Here is an 18,676-nt window from a genome sequence, read left to right as displayed (position 1 = left end):
TTCCCAGGCCTATATTTCACATATTTTATGTAATCTGAACTTCGAGTTAAACATGCATGCGTTAAAGAGAAGAAACCGCAGCTAATTTAATTATTATTTTAATGAGGGAGCTCGGCGCGGTTAGTGGTACACAGAGAAAATTCAGCTCACATTTTAATACTACTCGTGAGAAATGCCGCCGCTGAACCGAACAAAAGACTAAACTTCCAGACATAGCAGGTAAACCTCTACCTGAACACACACTGCGACGAAGGACAACCATAGCAGAAAGAGCTCCGGCTGTGTGTCTGTCAAATGGTTAGGCCCCGCCCATCGGGAAACTTCGAACCAATCATCGGGCACGGAGCGAGTGCGCGCCTGCGTAGAGTCAGCGCGCGGGAGACCATGAAAACACAAACAGTCATGACTACTATGGATTAAAATTCAAACACTCTTAGACTGCACAAGAGGCCGAAATACCAGGTTAGTCCATGGTTCAATAACAAGTGTGTTTCTGGAGGCCGGACAGTCTTAGTTTGCCTGTTAGAAATAGTTTTGCTTGACCTACGTAACTGAGCAGTCGGCATAACGTGTGCTAGACAAACTAAGGTAACGTTGTTAAGGCTAACATCATCATGATATCTACCTATCTGCTGGAAAACGTGCAAACCAGACATTAAAGTGCTAAATTCACTCTTTATAACTGCTGAGGAGTATTTTACACGCTCATGTGGGATGCATTGTGAAGCACTGGCTCGTTTGCTAGCTATATGCAGCTACATTCATACCCATCACAATACTCAACATACATATTTGCTCCCTGCCTTTCTGCCTATTGTTTCCTTTGAAACTATACCTAATTTAGCACAACTCTGACGTGTGTTTTATTGTATGTTCTGCGTTGAGTACCAGTACTTAATATGTAAGGTAAAATATGCTTACGTTTAATGTGCTTTTAAACTATACATCATCTCAGTACAGTGTGAATAACTTGTTAAGTAATTACATCTAAATTCACATTTTCAATCATTATCAAAAGAACATTCTTACAGTGATTGTGTGATTTTTGTCAATTAAGGTGAAACAGACTCTGCAACTGATACCATGGCAGATGACTTCAGCCAGTCCTTGACCCCACCAGTTTCCCCAGGAGACAGTCTGTGTGAGCTGGCTCCAGTTCGACCACCGTGCTTCTGCTGCTCTGACTTAAAAGATGACCCCAGCGGGGTACTTTCCACAGACGGATACGTTGCTAGAGGCTCCCTGAAACGGTATAGTCACTTTTTGTCATCTCACTGTAATCGTACAAAAACAGTTTTCAGTCTGGCCTATTTTGTGCCAGAAAAATGATCAACGTGAGAGCAATCCTGGGAAATCAGGTCATTTTTCTGTTTAATCTATTGTTTTTGTACTTTGAACACCTCAAATGAAATTCCAGTTACCTCCACTGTAATGCTGGAGCAGCAAAAATTGCACCGGGAGAAAAGCTTTAAGGTCTTACTGTTGTTGATGCATCCACTCCAGGCTGCTCTTGCGTCTTGACCCAGCCCCTGCAGAGTTTGAGACGGACATGGTGGACATCTTTGGCTTCTCCTGGGTGACGGAGACAGCACTGGTGGAATCTACAAAACTACTCTTCGGCCTGTTCAGGTAAAGCAAATATCAGTTCAGTCTGCTTTAGACTAAAATCTGTTTTCTTCATCCGTTGCTTCCACCGCTTGGTCCTTTTCCATGGCAGCAAAAATGCACTCATTATATCATTCTATGTATATTCCTAATGAGTTATTGGAAAAAAAAATACCAACTGGATGTCCTCCATATGCATTTATGTGGTCCTTTTTATTGTTCACTGTTATGTTTCAGACAAACGATTTACAAGTTGGAGACTTTAGTGCAGTCCGGCTCACATGACTTTGGTAAGTCTGTGTAATTATCAGTCCAGCTAACAGACTTGTAGTTTAATGTCAGTGTTTTGTTCACATAGTAAGCCAGGGTTTGCAGTGTTGCCCAGTTTATGTATTAGTTAGAGATCCATGCTGTATATGTGCATTGTTTGTTTGCTTGATTAGCAGAAAACAGTGGAAACATATTTTTGTGCAAGTTCTGCCTACCACTTTGGGACTGGAGTCAGTTTTTAAATCCCAGTTATGGCACATGAAGTGGGGACAGGGAAATGGTCTAATCAGATTGGATGAGAGTGAGGAAAACAGTTGAAATCAAGCAAAGTGGCAGTGAAAGTCATAGTATTAAGGGCTTAAAATATGTTTAAAAAATTACTTATCTAGCTTAAATTAATAAACTTAATATTCCACATGTTTAATTCTACAATTTCTTTAAAGTTGTTTGTTATTTATCTTTTTTAATGAAATATTTAAATGTATTTGATATGTCTATATGAGCTGTATAATAGTGTATATTACACTCATTGTTCAGCTGAATTTTCACAGTGATTTGATCTCTGATATAATAGACATATTATCAGTACTGCTCACAGCATCCTTTTTGTGTTTTAGGTCAAGCAGGAAATCTTCACTATGAAGCAGAAGGACTTCGGCAAGAATGTGTTACATTTCTTCAGTATGTCAAAGTCTTCCTGCACAGGTAATTTAATATATTTTAATGTCACACTGGCACTAACTAAAACATTTTATCAATATATTATGGTGTTATGTGTTTTTATTTATTTGGACACATGTTTCAATACTCCTTTTGCATCCGTTCAGATATCTTGAGCCTTCCAGGTCCATGGATGCAGGTCACTCACATCCTTACGAGGAGCAGGAGGCTCAGCTCCCCTCTGCTCTTCTGGAGGAGCTGTTTGGAGTCACTCTCCTCATAGGACGACTCAAAGACCTTCCTACAAATGTTCAAAGTGCATTTATTATACAGAATCATGGAAAGGTACTGCCAAACTCTAGTTCACTTGTTTAACATAAAGCATATGTTAGGCATAGGCACAAGGGTGCGCTGAAAGAGATGGAGATTTAAAACAGATGCACAAAATGTGGGGTTGGCAAACCATAGTGTAAGTTTGAGCAGAGGCTTTATTATCAGTTGAGCATTAAATTGTATGACTGCAGTTTTTTTCCATAGCCCCTACCACCCAGTTGATTTTTCTTCTTTTGACATTGAACTTAGAAATTTGTGTTTCTTCTACAGATTTTCCCTCCCTCCTGGCATCTGTTACACCTTTATCTAGACATCCATTGGTCAGTCTTGGAGATTCTTCACCTACTTGGTCACAAGATGCAGGGTATGTGTCTGCAAGTATTAAGGAAATACCTAAATAGACATTGGATTATCATGGAAATGGCTCATTGTAATTTTACTTGTTCTATCTTCAGGCCAGGTGGTGTACGCCCACCAGTTTGTGAACTTGACAGGAGAGAACCTGACTGATAGCAGTCTGTTTGACGAACACCTGTGCAGTCTGTTGTGTGACCTTACTGGTCTGGCCATGGGCAAATACAGCAAGGTGGGTGGCTCATTTCATCTCACTGGATGCACTAGTGATATTTCAGGGTTATTTTTTTCACTGAAATTCAGTTTCTCGTATAATTGCCACATTTTGTAGGTGGCTAGCAGGAACCGGATAGAAGCTGCACATAGAAAACATTAGAATGTCCAACAAAAGCATTTTAGTGTAGAATAGAGTTGAAATTGGCAGCTTACTCCGTTTAATGGATTCTGTCTATTTCTAGGTGAGGCCTACAGAGGCACTGAGCAGCCATCATTACCTTTGCACCTGCACCAAAGAGCTGTGGGTCCTGCTCATGTACCTTCTGGAATACAGGAATAAATTGTTACACACACAGGTAACACACATGTTCAGTCACACAGTAAACTTTGACTCTGACAGTATTTAACTAATCATGTGCTCTCTCTCTAGTCTTTCTGGAGCCACATGAACTCATTGCTGAGGCCCCTGGTTTTAGGGAAGCCTTCCACAGAGCAGTTCAGTGGTCTCCCCACGCACTGTAAAGACACTCTGGGATTCACATGGTGGCTGGTCACTCATTTAGCAATGTTGGGCCAGTATAGTCGGAGCGGCGTGGTCCAGAATGAGGTAAGAGACTAAGAATTCAAATATTGATAGCTAAAGATGTTATAAAATGTCCTGGACATGAACAGCAAAGTGTTTTTATACATTATTTATATAAAAACATGTTTCTGTCATATAAAAATGCACTTTGTCTAATCTTACACAATAACCCTTGCACAAAAAAATGTTTAAGAAGAAAACAATATATTATGTTTGTACTTAGCCTGATTCTTTCAGGTAGTGTAATCCCACAAGAAAATGACCAAATGAAGCTTCCATTGAACTGAGGTTGTAGTTTTAAACACAGTTTACTGCGCAACCATGAGGCTTTTTTTTTTGGTTCTGAAATGATTTGATGATTGTATCAGAGACTGCATTAAAGAGCAGAAGGCATATTTATTCTGTTAGCAGAGTAAATTTTCAACACGTTGATTTCTGAAGATGAATATGATAACTGTCACTTATTAGTTTATCTTCACCTGCAGAAAGATCTGGGGGATAACTGGACTTTTGTGGATGAGTTGCTCAAATTAAGTTGTAACCCCAAGGTCAGCACAATTTCTAGTTATACATTATATAGTTTTTAACCTTTTAAAATGTACAGTGTTTTTAAATGGCATTTTAAATGTTAATTTGTGTGTTTAATAACAGGGAGGTCTAGCAGAAGAGCAGCTCAGGATGCATGTCCACTGCTGCCTCAGTCTTTGTCTGCTGTGGGAACCGAGCACCAGCGCTGTCTCCATCCTCTGGGACTACTACAGCAAGAATTTGGTAAAATAATGTGTGCTCTTTGTCATGCAGTGTGTATCAATAAAAGTTGCTCAAACTTGATCTGCGGCACCATTTTCCTCATATACTGTAAGCATACTACAATTAGCTTACTTTTGTAATTTTTGAAATGTCATATTTGTTGCTCTTTTATTCACCCCATGCTTCTAATTCTTTGATTAAGAAGGTCATGCAGTACACTGGTTACCAAGGGCTCTACAGTTATATTATGCTCTGTCACTCCTCTCCAGAGTGCCTCATTTACTGTGCCCTGGCTGGGGATGTCTGGCCTGGGCATTTTATGCAAGACACCTCTAGCTCTGTTGGAGCAGGCCCGGAGCTGCTGTTCCCTGCCTCCCCTTCGCTCTCCAGGACACACCCAGCTCTATCGCTCTGCCAACTCCTTCCACATCTTCCTTCGACTGCTGGCCCTGTGCCTTGCCCAGGATCGGGCTGGAGGAGTCCCACAGAGACAGATCAAAGGGAGGTAAGGATAGAGCGAAGGCTGAGAAGCTTTGTAGTTCTCACTCCTTCACATTTGCTTCCACCTTGAAAAGTGGGTCTGACAACCAGGCAGCTATCTTAACACTATATACTTTATATTGTGGGATTTTGATTCAGAGGCTTTCGGCGATGATTACTAATCAGGACTAGACTGTATAGAATTCCCCCTTCGCTTCCTCTTCAAATATGTGATGTGTTTAAATGGTGTTTGGATTTGTCTATGTGTAGGTGCATGCTTGCATAAATACACACACACACAAAACATGTGTGTTTGCAAACTGTCATGCATTTGAGTCTTGTTTGTGTATGTGCCAGGTGCATCACAGTCTCCTGGTGCGTCTTTGATATTTACTCAGGCCCACCAGTGGAGCAGGTGTCTCAGGAGTCAACCACCTGCTCTTCAGCACAGGCCAGACCCAAGGAGCCTCCTACTGATGTGCACACAAACACACAGGCTGTGCACCTGCTCCCTAGAGCAGTGACATGGTTTCAGTGTGTGAGGGTGATAGTGTGTCTTTGGGTAGAAAATCATGAAAAAAATAGACAAAGGACAAGAAGCTGATGGGTGCATCGGAACCGTGTACTGGCCCATCCTATATCCCAGGCCGGCTGGGTGCCAGAGGGAGGCAGCCGTAGATAAATCCGCCTAATGACTTCCCTCTGTCTGGAATGTGCTCAGTAGCACTGCAGACATGGGGGCTAATTAGCTAACGAGCGTGGCGGTTAATTCGCCTTAACGAAGCTGTGTTGGTTTCCAACACGGGTAGAGAGGGGAGCTTGGGTGGTGGGGAGCAGGGGGATGTGGGTGGTAGGCAGTCTGGCAACAGCCAGGCTGGGCTGGGACAGGTCCAGATCCCCACCCCCACCCCCTTCACCTCCCTCCATTTCCCTCCATCCCTCCACCAAAACTATCACCACTACCTCCTCCTCCTCCTAAGGAGGCGTGAGGCGTGCCGACTGTATCTCCACAGCGCTTCGGCAGCGTTCCCACTCCTGGCTAGGCTCTGCGGGACACCCGCGACGACCACATTAATGGGATCGACTGCAAGCATGTTGCTCTCCAATGCTGGGAGTTAGGAGCATCTGCTTGCCTCCAGAAAAAAAACTCTCCGGAATAAACAAACAGAGAGACAGGTTGGGAGAACACAGAAAATCCCCTCTGCTATTTCCCAGTGTGCAGCTTATATCCCTGTTACATATTACCCATTCATCTATTTAAATCTCCCTCCCTTCTCACGCTGACTGTATGCTTTGCCACTTTTTTCCTTTTATAGTTCTCTGTGGGTGTACCTAAGCTGGTTGTGGTGTTAACCTGGTCTTTCCCAGTTTCCGTCTCATTTTTCTCCACTCCTTTTGTATCAGTCGTACTTCTTACACTGAGTTTGTCTTGGGATGTGCGCTGTTTGTGTTTTGACCGAAACAGCAGCTCTACTCACCTGTGTGGGCTGCATCTGTATTTTAGGATGGGAGGGGGGGGCTCCAGCCGTCTGTGTTTTCCTGCCAGGCGAGCAAACAGCAAGCTGGATGTGTGGCGATGCTTGCGTGTGTGTGTGTGTGTGTGGTTTTATTGATCTCTCTCTGTTGTTGCAGTAAATTGGTTTGGCTGTAGAGAGAGGGACCGAGCGCCTACTGCTGTGTGTCTGAGTGTCTCTGACATTTAACATGATCTTTAAAGGCATTTCTCCACAGTGCCCGCAGGATCTAACAGCGTGCTGGGTGGTTCTCTATTCTTACTCACTCTCTTGCTTTTTCTTTCTCTCTCACCCACATAGGCTGGGCAGCCCAGCCTCTCCCCTGGAGCTGAGAAGGTGATGGAAGCAGGTGGTGGGGTGCACAACAGGGGTGGAAAGTTCAGTTAGTCAGCATTTAAAGTCAGGGGTTTCAGAAGAACAAATCACCCCTGACAAGTTGGGCCATGGAAGCAAAGAAACAAGTGAAATAGGATATAAAAAAAAAAAAGAAACACTTAAACCATTTCTTATGTGTCTTATCTGACATGATATTGTCCATCTCTTGTGCCATATCTGAAAAATTTTGTCCTTCCTGTTCCCTGTGTTTGCAGGATTTACTCCAAGTTCTCCTCAAAGAAGATGCAGGAGCTGTCAGAGGCGGGTCTCATGAACTTTCTGCTGCTTTTTCTGGTAGTGGCCCGTCAGGTAGAGCTGGAAGATGTGGCCAGCAGAGCCTGTGAGCTGCTTGGCTTTCTGCCCTCTAACTGCCCCCTTGGACACCGTACGCTAGTCTGGAGAGGACAGCTGTCAATGGTGTTGCTTTTCCAGGTATATTTGTTTATCATGACATACGAAAAAGACGAGTTAAAAAAAAAAACAAAACATTCTGATAGATCACCTTATATTTGCTCCAGGAGAGGGGTCTGGATGTTGGGGCCCAGGCTAGCTTGCTGGCTTCGTCCTTCAACGAGACGGCCAAGGAGTTCTACAACAAGACCACAGAGGTCTCTCGCAGACTTGCCCTCTGGGGGCCTCTCGGCTCCTACCTGGAGGGTGTGGCCGAGGTGTTTGAGACAAGCACAAGCCTCAGCCTATCAGAGGAAAAGCTGCTCAGTGAAGGGTTCGATTGGTTGCTGCCTGCCTGTCGCCAGTCCGAGCTGAATTCTGCTTTGGGCTTTCTGCAGATTGTCCTTGCGCAGCTCAGGTGAGAGAGCTGGTGTAAATATTCACCAGCTCCCAGGTATCTCTTACTTCTCCTCAGTTTCTCTCATTCTTTCATCATTCACTGATAGCTACTCCCTCACAGATAGTAGACACATCCAGACAAATGTTTTCTGGCAAAGGCCAAGCTAAGCTTTTATTAAAATCTGATAAGTCTCTACAGCAGAGGAGAGTGATCTCTTCTGCTCTCCCCATCCCATCCCAGAGTCCAGTCACTTCTCATACTGACAATAGGAGGATTGTGCTGTCAGCAGGAATGGGTGTCTGTAAAAAGCCTGTGTGGCACTGAGGCCCCTGTTAGTCTCAGGAGGACTAGTGGCTCTGGGTCACCCTAACCAGGTGCTGCAGGAGCCCTGATTAGAGTTACGGGCCCAGGGGACCCTCCGTGGACCCTCCTGTCTTTATGAGGACGGCAGCAGTGCTGTGGGTGTGTTGAGAGACGGTGGTCGGTAGGGCACCAGAATGAGTTCAGCTGTAGGACAGGGGTGTTCGTTACACGAACGACCCCAGCTGAAGGTCAGGGAGGCACATCTGAAACGGTGTGTGTTTATGGGAAGTGGAGATGGAACAGAGGCCACAGTGGACAGAAAGCAGACAGTGAGGAATGATGTGTATATTTGACTTTTAGCTTATGTGGTGTTATGAAGCTGTGTGACCTTGTTTGCCACCTGTTATGTGTCTATAATAGTTCTGAGCCACATTTAAAGCAGCTTCTTAAAATTGCATGAATTAAGTACTTTAAAACTTTTTTGTTCCAAAGTTACACCAGTATGTTGTGAAAGGCATTAATCTAATCATAAATCTTTCATAACATTTTTAATTTGTCCAGCGTTAATCCATGATGGCAGTGTAAGCTAAACAATAGAAACTAAATGCAGTGAATGCCTTCTGTAGAGTAAAATCAAGCCAGAAGACGATGTTTGACAATTATGCAGACATTAAAACAATACTTTCTGATATGTTTTAGAAAAGTACTGCCATTTACTCAGTAAATAGATTGTTGATATCTAAACTTATGACAAAAAGTTTCCTGTTTTGAATCATGTGGAATAGTGTCTGCCCATGTGGCCATTGTAAACTCAAAATTCACTCTATTTTGAGCTCTGTTGTGGTCTCCACCAACTGCTAGGTGAAATGTTTTTCCTTAAGTTGCTTCATGCTCTACCTCTGTGTGTACCCCACTTAGCTGTTAGATGTGTCATTTGGTAGCATTCAGACTTTTCATCAGAGCACTGCTGCTGAAATTGGTTGCTTGCAGCTCCTGGAAATAACTCCTATAAGAGCAGGGAGTGTAAACCAGACTAGTGAAGTTTGTTCTGGAAAAAATCCTCCACACAGCTGAGGGTGGCTGTTGGTTTTGGTGATGATTTTTTTTTTTCTTCATTATACAGAGTGAACATTTATTAGCAAATGTAGCACACGGCAGCGCTCTGATATTCTGTGCTGCAGACACTGTGCAGTCCATTTTAAATAAAAGTATTGAGGTTAGATACCCAGCTTTGTTGAGTATGGATCTGATTTTTCAATATACCTTTAGATATGTATTGTTTGTGGAGTTCTGTAGTGCTCAGTGTTACCACCTCTTTACGCTTACGCTACTTTGAAAAGGTTAATAAATGATCTGAAACCCCAGAAAAAGGGCATTGTAAAATTAAGTGTTACCGAGCCCTCTTACTTTTTCATGTAGGTGTATGATTGCTTTAATTCTCCAGTGTGCACTGCCACCCTCTCAGCACACACAAACCTACACAACTGTCCACACACCCAAAGTGAAACACTAACCGAGTTGTGCTCGTTTCTTATTTCAGTGCCTGGCCCCTGTAACACAGTATCTCGTTAGCTTTGCTAATTCCCAAACTTCCCATCTCAGATCTTGGGGTTGAAGGGCGCACATTTGCACATTAATGGCCAAGGAATGAGAGAAGAAGAGAACTCCCAGAGGCCCTCTGTGTTATGGCCTGGACCACCCTGACCCATTTAACCAAATAAAAAAAAATACCGTGCTCTCTCTTTCCAATTCGTGCCGCCAAATTAAATATAATTCTTGGGCCTGGCAATTTTCGGTATCTCTTTTTGATTAATGCCTTTTCTGTGACACAATTAATGGGCAATTATGTAGCCTGGCAAATTTAGCGTGTGCATCATTATGTCTATTAAGAGCCATGTGGAATCCACACACATTAGGAGAATTATTCTGCCAATGGTTGAAGCGGCGTAGGGTCCGAACATTCACTCTTGATGGCCATCGTCATGGTGCTGAGGCAAGAAGCCAGTAACAGGCATAATTCCTCAATTTTATTTCTTCCCGTGACCCTCTGCTGTAGGAGGATGGGGGGTGACGCTGGTTGATGAGGTGAGCTGGCATTGGCACACTCTGTTGGATCTGTTTTTGGCACAAACAGTTAATCCCCATCTCCTTGGCTTGATAAAATGCAAGCCTTCCTGTGAAGCGTTTCCCTTTGTGAGCATTAAGACTTTTTAGTGGATTTTGAGGTTTTTTTCCACAGTCAAGGACAACTACTGTCAAGTGTCTTCTGAGAAATGAAACAACACCTTTACATTAGATAGAAATGCACGGACAAAATAAGGAAACGGGACGTGGAGTTAATTCCATGTATGCCCATGTGTGCGTCTGATGTGTTTATCTGGCATAGTTGCTACTTTTTTTTCTTTTTCTTTTTAAATGTGTCTTTACAGTGAAGACAGCTGGGGGAAGGGTTGCTTTGGTCCCTAGTGGTATGTAACAGTGTGTGTATGTGTTTGTGTGTACATGTAAGAAGCCACAGTGAGGAGGATTAAGTGGGGTCTCTGACGATGTCTTGTACAATGAGGGTTGATGGGTGTGAAAGGCCTATTCCGCAGTAGTAACGAGGCTAATGAATTCAGACTCTAATCGATTGTCTCAGCTCTCTCTGGATTAGATGCAACCTTGCTGGAAGGGAAGGCACCATTGAGGTGTGTGTATGTGTGTGTATGTAATATAGTAGCAGACTAGAGTGTGTGGATGGGATAGAAGGGGGCTGCTAGTTCCTCTATCTTTTGCTTCTTCCCCACCGCACCTTAACCCTGCTTCCCTACCCCCCCCATCCGGGTGAATGAGGGGGACAGAAGGATCATCTCCCGTCTAAATGAGATTACAGCTCCTTCAGCTGCTTATCTGGGCTAATGCCAGCCACTGTGGGGACGCTGTAGCGGCTGGGGCCAGGGCCAGGGATGAGCCAGAAGAGCCAAAGTATAGTCTGTGTACAGGGGATCAGTATTAGGCTCCACTCTATGCATATAATATCCTCTGCTCCTTCCCCACACCTACCTCCACCCCGCTTTGCTCCATACTGCAGCGCACCACTGCACCCAGTAATCCCCCAGGAGAGAAGAGAGGGAAAACATATGAAGGAGGAGTGAAAGAGAGGAACTGTGGAGCAAAAGGATTTGAGAAAGTAGAGGGAGGAGTTTGGAGGGGGTGTTGTACACAAGAGGGAGCACTGTGTTTGGGTTTTGCATTGGATAGATTTGTTTATCTGTTCTCGCTTTTGTGTGTCTGTGTCCTCCCAGACGAGTCCATCAACGCAGTGACCAGTCAGCTCCCACCCTGGCCTGGGCTCCCGCTACCACCAGCGTGGTGAAAGAGCGCCACCTAGCGGTTGCAGCTGCTCTCTGGGCTCACTTCTTCCCCTTCCTGCGCAGCCTACGCCTTTCTCAGACCCCTCCTGCACAGCTTGCAGATGCAGCTGCAGGTCAGTAAGACCCACTAGAAGAAAAAAGAAACAATAATTGTAGGGGGAAAAAAACCCAGAACGAGGTGGGAGAGTAAGAACGAGTTCTGGGCATCTTCAGCTGACATGAAAACTGATGTAGCCATTTTAGATGAAGAGGAAAATATGGCTTTACTAATAAAAAGCTAGAACTGGAAAGTGCACAAAAATTCAAAGATCATAGTAAAGAAAAGACATTCATGGCTTTGTACACTATACCTTTATAATCATTTGACTAAGTGAGACAAGGCTGACCTAATTTCATTTTCCTCAGGTTTTACCCTGCTCGCCTTTGATCTACCCAGTTCGGCACCACAGGACCTTCAGCCCAATCCAGTCCAGTCCGTCATGCAATACTTTGGGTGGGATGACATGGTTCACCCACTTCTGGTGACTCGCTACCTTTCCCATCTGCTTCAAAACAGGTAGGCTTCACCTTTCCAATCTGGCTCCAACGTCTTTATCTCAGTCACAAAACGTTTTCATCTCACCTCTCCTGATGTGAAAACATCAGGTGAGTCAGACGGGAATGATGTTCTCCGCTGTTCCTGTTATCTATCAAGCTTCATCATCGTGTAAAGCACTTGACAAAATTGTTTTCCATAACTCCTGCAGGTATATTACACAGTCTCTAATTAATAAATGAAGACACAGAGTGTCCTTGTATTGAGAAGACAGGTATTAATATTAAAAATGCATTTATGCCTTTATACAGAAGGTAAAAGTATTACGGCTTCAAAATTACACTCAAGAGTACAAGAAGTGTGATCATTTCAACCACCAACATCCTTTTCAGACAGTGCCAAGTGATATTAAAGCTGCAGGAGGAAAAAGATTCATCCAAGAGTTAAAAAAAAAATCCAACCCTCCATCTGCAGCTCCAAGTCCCTCGCACCAGATAAGCACTGACATGTGCACGTGCTTCATATGCTTACAACACAAGCTGTTAGAGGCTCTAACAAGCTACATAAACATGAAATTGAATTGGCTGCAGCCATGAGCCTTTGGCTAAGGTTAACAGAGGGTTAAACTATTAGCAAGATTCAACATAGCCACTCATTGCCTGCTTAATGGAAAATCTACCTATACAACCTGAAACCACTGCAACAAAGACATATTAGAAATTGCAGGAAAGTGCCTAGCAAAGATTGAGATGCTGACAGACCATTGGTTCAACATTTAATCAACATGGCCTGCTGTGCTTTAAAAATAGTTCCCTGGTGAAAGTTGCAGAGGTCTGGGATGTTACCTGATCATCAGCTGTACGTCCTTCCTCGCTGTTCTAGCAGGCGGGAGCAATAAGATGAGCCACGAGCTGAAATCGTGTCCATGACCCAAAATGTTAATAACACCACAGCCTTACCTACTGAGCTATGTGGGCACTGTTTATTATTGGATGATTGTTATGCAGTGAAGAGGTGGAGTGTCTTGCATGGGCAACTGCCAGTACCTGACACTTCAGCTACAAGATACCAAAAGAGGAGCAGCTGAAGGACTGTTAATGCTCTGGGCACAAAACTGCATGCAACTGTTAATGATAATGACATTTATTTCCTCTAGATAGAGTCTGTAGTCCAAAGGCATTTTCATTCATCTTAGCTCAAGCTGAACTAAGCAATGAGTGAGTTTGAGGGGTTTTAAGATAGTGGCACTGGTTTATGCGCCTACTAATATGTAATTTATAAAATGAAATAATGACTATTTAGATTAAAACTCCTTGGAAACCTTCACAGTGTCTTTCTGACTGTCTCTTTCTTTTGCAGTGAGCTGGTGTCCTCACTGAGTGGAGATCCTGGTGTTGCTGCGTCAGGTTCGGCACAAAGCCTGTCAGTGAGGGCCTGGTTCAGATGTGTTCTACAGCAACACCTTCACAAGAACCCAGATGGGACTGACAACCGAACAGGTAGCAACACTCAATAGTAGTTTCAACCCACAAAACAAAAAAGGCTCTTCACTTTACAAATAACACTCTTTCTCAGATGAGAAGGTATATTTATACTTTTATTCTTCACAACTTGTCTAGGGAGTTGTTTTTTTTTAGGTGATGAAAACACATAATCACAGTTGGAAACATATTTAATCTGGGACCCTTTTTCTCCTCAAACATTTTTAGAAGTGTTGCATGACTCCATCTCCACTCTGAGAAGAATACATTCTTTAAATTCCGTATTCCTAAAGGACGCGATTTCATTTACGTGGCGGTGTACTGCATTATCATTTGATGAATAACGAGTGTTTGTGTTTTTGTATTTGTCAGGCCGGGCTGTGGAACAACAGCTGTGCGAGCTGACCCGGCTTGTACTGAGGCTACCCGAAGTGGATAGCCTTCTGCAAAGAGCCAGCCTTAATCCCACAGCAACCAGGCCGGAGCCCACTGCAGCCCTGGAGATGTTTGTCAAGGTAACATATGCACACAGGTGATGGACACACCGGGGAATAATTCTTCTATCTTTGTGTATTTTTAAGTTTTACAGCAATTTAGTTTTGAGAGAACTCAAGTCAAGCTGTGTCTAAGTAAAAACTGTATCTAAACCTTTACGAAACCTTTACACAAGCCTGCACTATATGTGCCACATTTTGAGCATATGACAGTCATCAGCGTCTGTCCCTATGTGCTCTCACATTGTGTTAGGCTGTAGGCAGTGTGTACAGTGGACTGAAGGCTTTGTCTGAGCGTTCAGCCATGGTGACCACAGCCCTAGACTACATTGGTGACATCCTGAAGCACATTAAACCATCTCTGGTCGGCAAGAACCAAGAGGGAATACAGCTGGCATACTGGGCTGTTGGTAGGTGCAAAGTTTATCTATTTCAAACACATCATAGCATACACGCAGAATAATACTCCTTGACCGTAAAGCTCTAGTCAAAGAGTGGAACAAGGAATTATTGGAATTTTGCATGAGACTAAAAGCCTGTCTTTCCTGTGTGACCAGGCTGCATTGTGAAGCACTGGAGCCCCCTGCTGGCCACGTCAAAAGCACAACAGCTGTTGTTCCGCATTGTAGATGGACTGCTGCTTCCGCACAACCTCACACAGCAGGACAAAGCTCTCAGAGACAGCCTGCCTCTGTATATACAGGTTGGTACAAATGTGTAGCAGATACACACAGACACATGCTGTTTGGACAGTTTAAACGTTTGCACATTACATCAAAGAAAGAAACTTAACTATTTTAATGAAAACCTTTCTATTTATTCTCTTCCAGGGTCTGTCCATGGCCTCCAGTATGTCTCAGTCCCAGGGTGTTTACCTGAAGCAGCAGCTTCGCTCTGTAACTCGCAGATATTTGGACCATTTCCTTCCTTCCTCGCCATCTGTGGGCATTATTGCCAACCATCCAGTGCTTCTGAGTGCCTGTGAGGCCAACCCAACCAGCCATGGAGTTGCTCTGAGGAGAACCATCCTGGAGGTGCTTTGGTAGGTCTGCAGAACCAAGAAAGGATTTGCATGGCGTGACCCATGTTTCTACATAAACTACTTAAAGTAACTACTAATTACTTTAAGTAGTTTAAGTAAAACTAATTAAAGTTATTGGAAATACTTCTGCCTGTGTTTGCAGTCAGAGCTTCCTGCAGTTCAAAGGTCATGCCTCCCCTCCTCGCCTGGCGTCTGTCCTGATGTTCCTGCTGGAGCTTCTGAGACGAAACAGTGACTCAGACCCCTCCCTCCTCACTGTGCCCCTTCCTTCTCTGCTGCGCTGCATTATGCTAGTCAACGAGCCACAGGGTATGACTGACAATCTGAATCTTAAATCATTTTACGGTCCAAGTTTTAGTATAGCAGTATAGTTCTCCTCTAACTCGCTATTTCCCTGGCTACAACTTGTGTGTAATACTGTATAATCACCAGACCTAACAATCCAGAAGTTGCTATAAAGAGAGAGCACTGGGCTTTAGATGATCACAGTTCACTGAGTAAAAGCATGCGAGGATGGTCCACAGCAGGGGAAGAATGAAGATGTAATCCAGCAGCTGTTCCCAATAACTCTAGTTATGTAAACTAGGTGTTGTTGTAATACTCAGATCTTATATTAACTATACAGTATATAGACAAAAGTATCAGGTCACACCTCTTAACCTTTACATTCAGGTTTTTTTAGTCTGTTTGCCACAGGTGTATAAAATCAAGCACCTAGCCAATTCTGTCAGCCTTTACAAACATTTGTGAATGAACGGGTCACTCTGAAGAGCTCGCTGAATTTGAGTGTGGTACTGTGATATGATGCCACTGTTGACACCAGTCAGTTTGTGAGATTTCTTCTCTCCTGGTGCTGTTGCAGAATGTAAGCATTTAGGAACCACAGGCACAAGCGGCAGACCACATAAAGTTACAGAGCGCGGGTCGCTGAGTGTAATGTGTAGGTGTCCCAATATTTTCGTTTATATAGTGTATGTTTTACTGTAGTCTTGATTGATTAAAGTAGAAGTTAAAGTGGTAAATGGGCTGGTTCTTATACAGCACTTTTGTACTCTACTTCAGGAGTCTGAGCACTTAAAGTCGAGCTAGTGTCATAGCCTTGGTGTCGGCGGTGTCTGCTCCAGAAAAACTAGATAGACCCATCAAACTTCACACACTTACTCACTGACTTTACCATAAAAGCACTTTGACACCTCCACCTTCCCTCCACACCCTCCCCTATTACGAATCCAAAACAGCCGAGCATTGGCACCCGTTCAGCGGTGCTCTTGTTATATAACAGTGTCATTTGAATGGCTTCACCTCATATTGGTGTAACGCATTATATAGTCAACACTTACCAGCCCTTGTCTGTTGATATCAGCAGCATCAAGTGATTTTATTTATTTTTGTATGTGCAGTAAGAAAGGCGAGCACAGATGCCTTACAGCTTGTGGTTGAGCGATGCGGTGGTGCAGCTACAGAGAGACCATGTGACCAGATTATCTCGGTCTTACGGTAACTATTTGTAGCATTAAATGCTGTATACATCTTCAAATTTTACAATATTTGACTATTTGTGATATAATTTTTAATATACACAGTATTCACAGGCAGTGATGTAGCCACCATTTTAAATTAAAGCGTATTTTATCCTTTTTTTTGTTTGTTTTTAAAACCATGTATGCCATCCCAACACTCTTAGGTCCTTTGTGGAAGAGAACGCGGGCATCTATGACAAGCAGGTATACGGTGTCTTGGAGATTGTGGCTGTTTTAGATCCCACTGTGGTTCAAGCTCTCATCCCCAACCTGTCTCTCAGTCTGAGAAACACTGAACACAAAAGAGGACTGGGCAAGAACATCGCCTTGAGGTGAGCAAGCACATGAATCACATCCTGGAAGCCATAGACGGCATTCATCACTTTAAACTATTTTTAAGTTGTCTAGACAATAAGTGTGAGTTGCATACAGTAGTAGAAAGATTCAGTAGCTCTGTGTCTTACATTTGTTTGTTAACAGGAGTGTGTATGTGAAGTTGCTGGGTCTCCTTGGGGAAAGTGGGCAGGCTGAAATCACCAGTCTGGAAAGCGAGTGAAAAATTTTCCAGAAAAGAGAGACCTGCTCCAGGACCTGCCACAACCTCCAAGAATCTCTCCTTAGTCATATGTTTTCATTTTTGCCATTTTTTTTATAAAGTGTGTCAGTGCTGCCTATGACGGTGTCTTGGAAAATATGAGTGTTTAATTTATGTTTAGCATCAGCTGTAATATTCCTGAAAACTCAAATGCAGTCGTTAAAGCACAGAAAGGATTTGTAGAAGGTTTCAACAATGTGTCATCAGTTGAATGTTCAACTGAAGGTCCAATTATGGCTTAAAAGCTTAATATCACCTGGCTGTAGATATGTACATATTGTAAAGAAGTGCAGCTTTGCATTTTGGGAGATGCACAGTTACTGATTTAAAAATGTAACAATAAATGTGAATGTGGCCACATGCCAGTCTTTCCACCTTTTCATTTATTTTCTATAGTAAGAGAAAGGAAGAATGTGAAGTGAGGACACATTATTTGTGATTATAGTATCAGGTGCTGCATCTGTCTGCACAGCAGTCAGAATTACAGATTTGATAGGCCCAGTGAGTTCAGTACCGCAACCCAAAAAGGGGAGTAAAGGGAAGAAGTACTGTTTGTTCCCACTCTCTCTCTCCCTCTCTCTCTCTGCTTTCCAAGTTGTAGCAATCTCTTCCAATCCCGTTCTAGTTTGCACCTAATCACATGAAGTCTCACTCCTGTCTCCCACAATCACCAAGTCTCATTTTCTGTCATTGCTAGTCATTTTCCAGCCTCATCAAACTGCAATGCATCTCCTCATCTTTATCCAAGGAGCTTTCTGCTGCATCACATTCCTCTTTCTCCAGCAGCATCAGAGGTGGTTGGAGAATTTGTGCATAAAGAAAGCGTCTGAGGTGGTGCTTTAAATTAGTGTGCAATTATCTATTGTTGCTAAATAATTCCCACTCAAGAACAGTCACCCCCCCTGCCCCCCCACTCTCAAAACTACTACTGTTCTTAATATAACACACGCCTGCACTTTTTTTTTTTTTGCTTCTCCATTTGCATCTTTATTCTGCAAAGTTTCCAGACATTCACTCACACGTTGCTTTTGACAGACACGGGGAGGTGCAGGGATCGCTTTCTCTCTCTTTTGGTCAAAGCATGTTTTGGAAAATCAGCATAATGCAGTATGGTACATATACACACAGATATTTGGTGAATAATGACAAAGACTAGACATTCATTAGAACACAAACAGTCTTAGGTCCTGAGTGTATTAAGAAATCTCACTATTACAGGAAATTCATTCTTCAACATCTTTTTTTTTTTTTCTTTCTTTGTACCTTATTTGATCTTAAAAAAAAAAAAAAGATGGTCATTTATGCACTGATGAGCTTGAACCTTGGGCGGTTGACACTTGTGAACCCAAGTACCAGTGGGGCGATAAGAAAGCAGGCTGTTCTTCACGCTACCGAAGTGATTATAGAGATTAGATGGAGGTGT

At 43.2% G+C, this 18,676-nt stretch overlaps 1 protein-coding gene across 1 annotated transcript; it reads left to right on the top strand.

Moving 5' to 3' along the window:
- Positions 1–360: 360 nt before the first annotated feature.
- mms22l (MMS22-like, DNA repair protein) lies at positions 361–17,603 on the top strand. The gene is made up of 26 exons (XM_030750336.1): positions 361–462; positions 1,058–1,250; positions 1,504–1,629; positions 1,843–1,895; positions 2,493–2,580; positions 2,703–2,880; positions 3,139–3,232; positions 3,324–3,454; positions 3,681–3,794; positions 3,869–4,045; positions 4,507–4,569; positions 4,673–4,792; positions 5,041–5,276; positions 7,356–7,572; positions 7,659–7,948; positions 11,518–11,699; positions 11,992–12,142; positions 13,481–13,620; positions 13,975–14,117; positions 14,350–14,506; positions 14,654–14,799; positions 14,927–15,138; positions 15,281–15,447; positions 16,539–16,635; positions 16,823–16,990; positions 17,139–17,603. Exons 2-26 carry the CDS (start codon positions 1,084–1,086, stop codon positions 17,212–17,214), a joined length of 3,693 nt encoding a protein of 1,230 aa, XP_030606196.1. The 5' UTR covers positions 361–462; positions 1,058–1,083; the 3' UTR covers positions 17,215–17,603.
- Positions 17,604–18,676: the final 1,073 nt, after the last annotated feature.

The sequence above is a fragment of the Archocentrus centrarchus genome, chromosome 16, assembly GCF_007364275.1.
Source record: "Archocentrus centrarchus isolate MPI-CPG fArcCen1 chromosome 16, fArcCen1, whole genome shotgun sequence".
NCBI classification, from domain to species: domain Eukaryota; kingdom Metazoa; phylum Chordata; class Actinopteri; order Cichliformes; family Cichlidae; genus Archocentrus; species Archocentrus centrarchus.
This window is presented reverse-complemented; position numbering and strand designations above follow the sequence as displayed.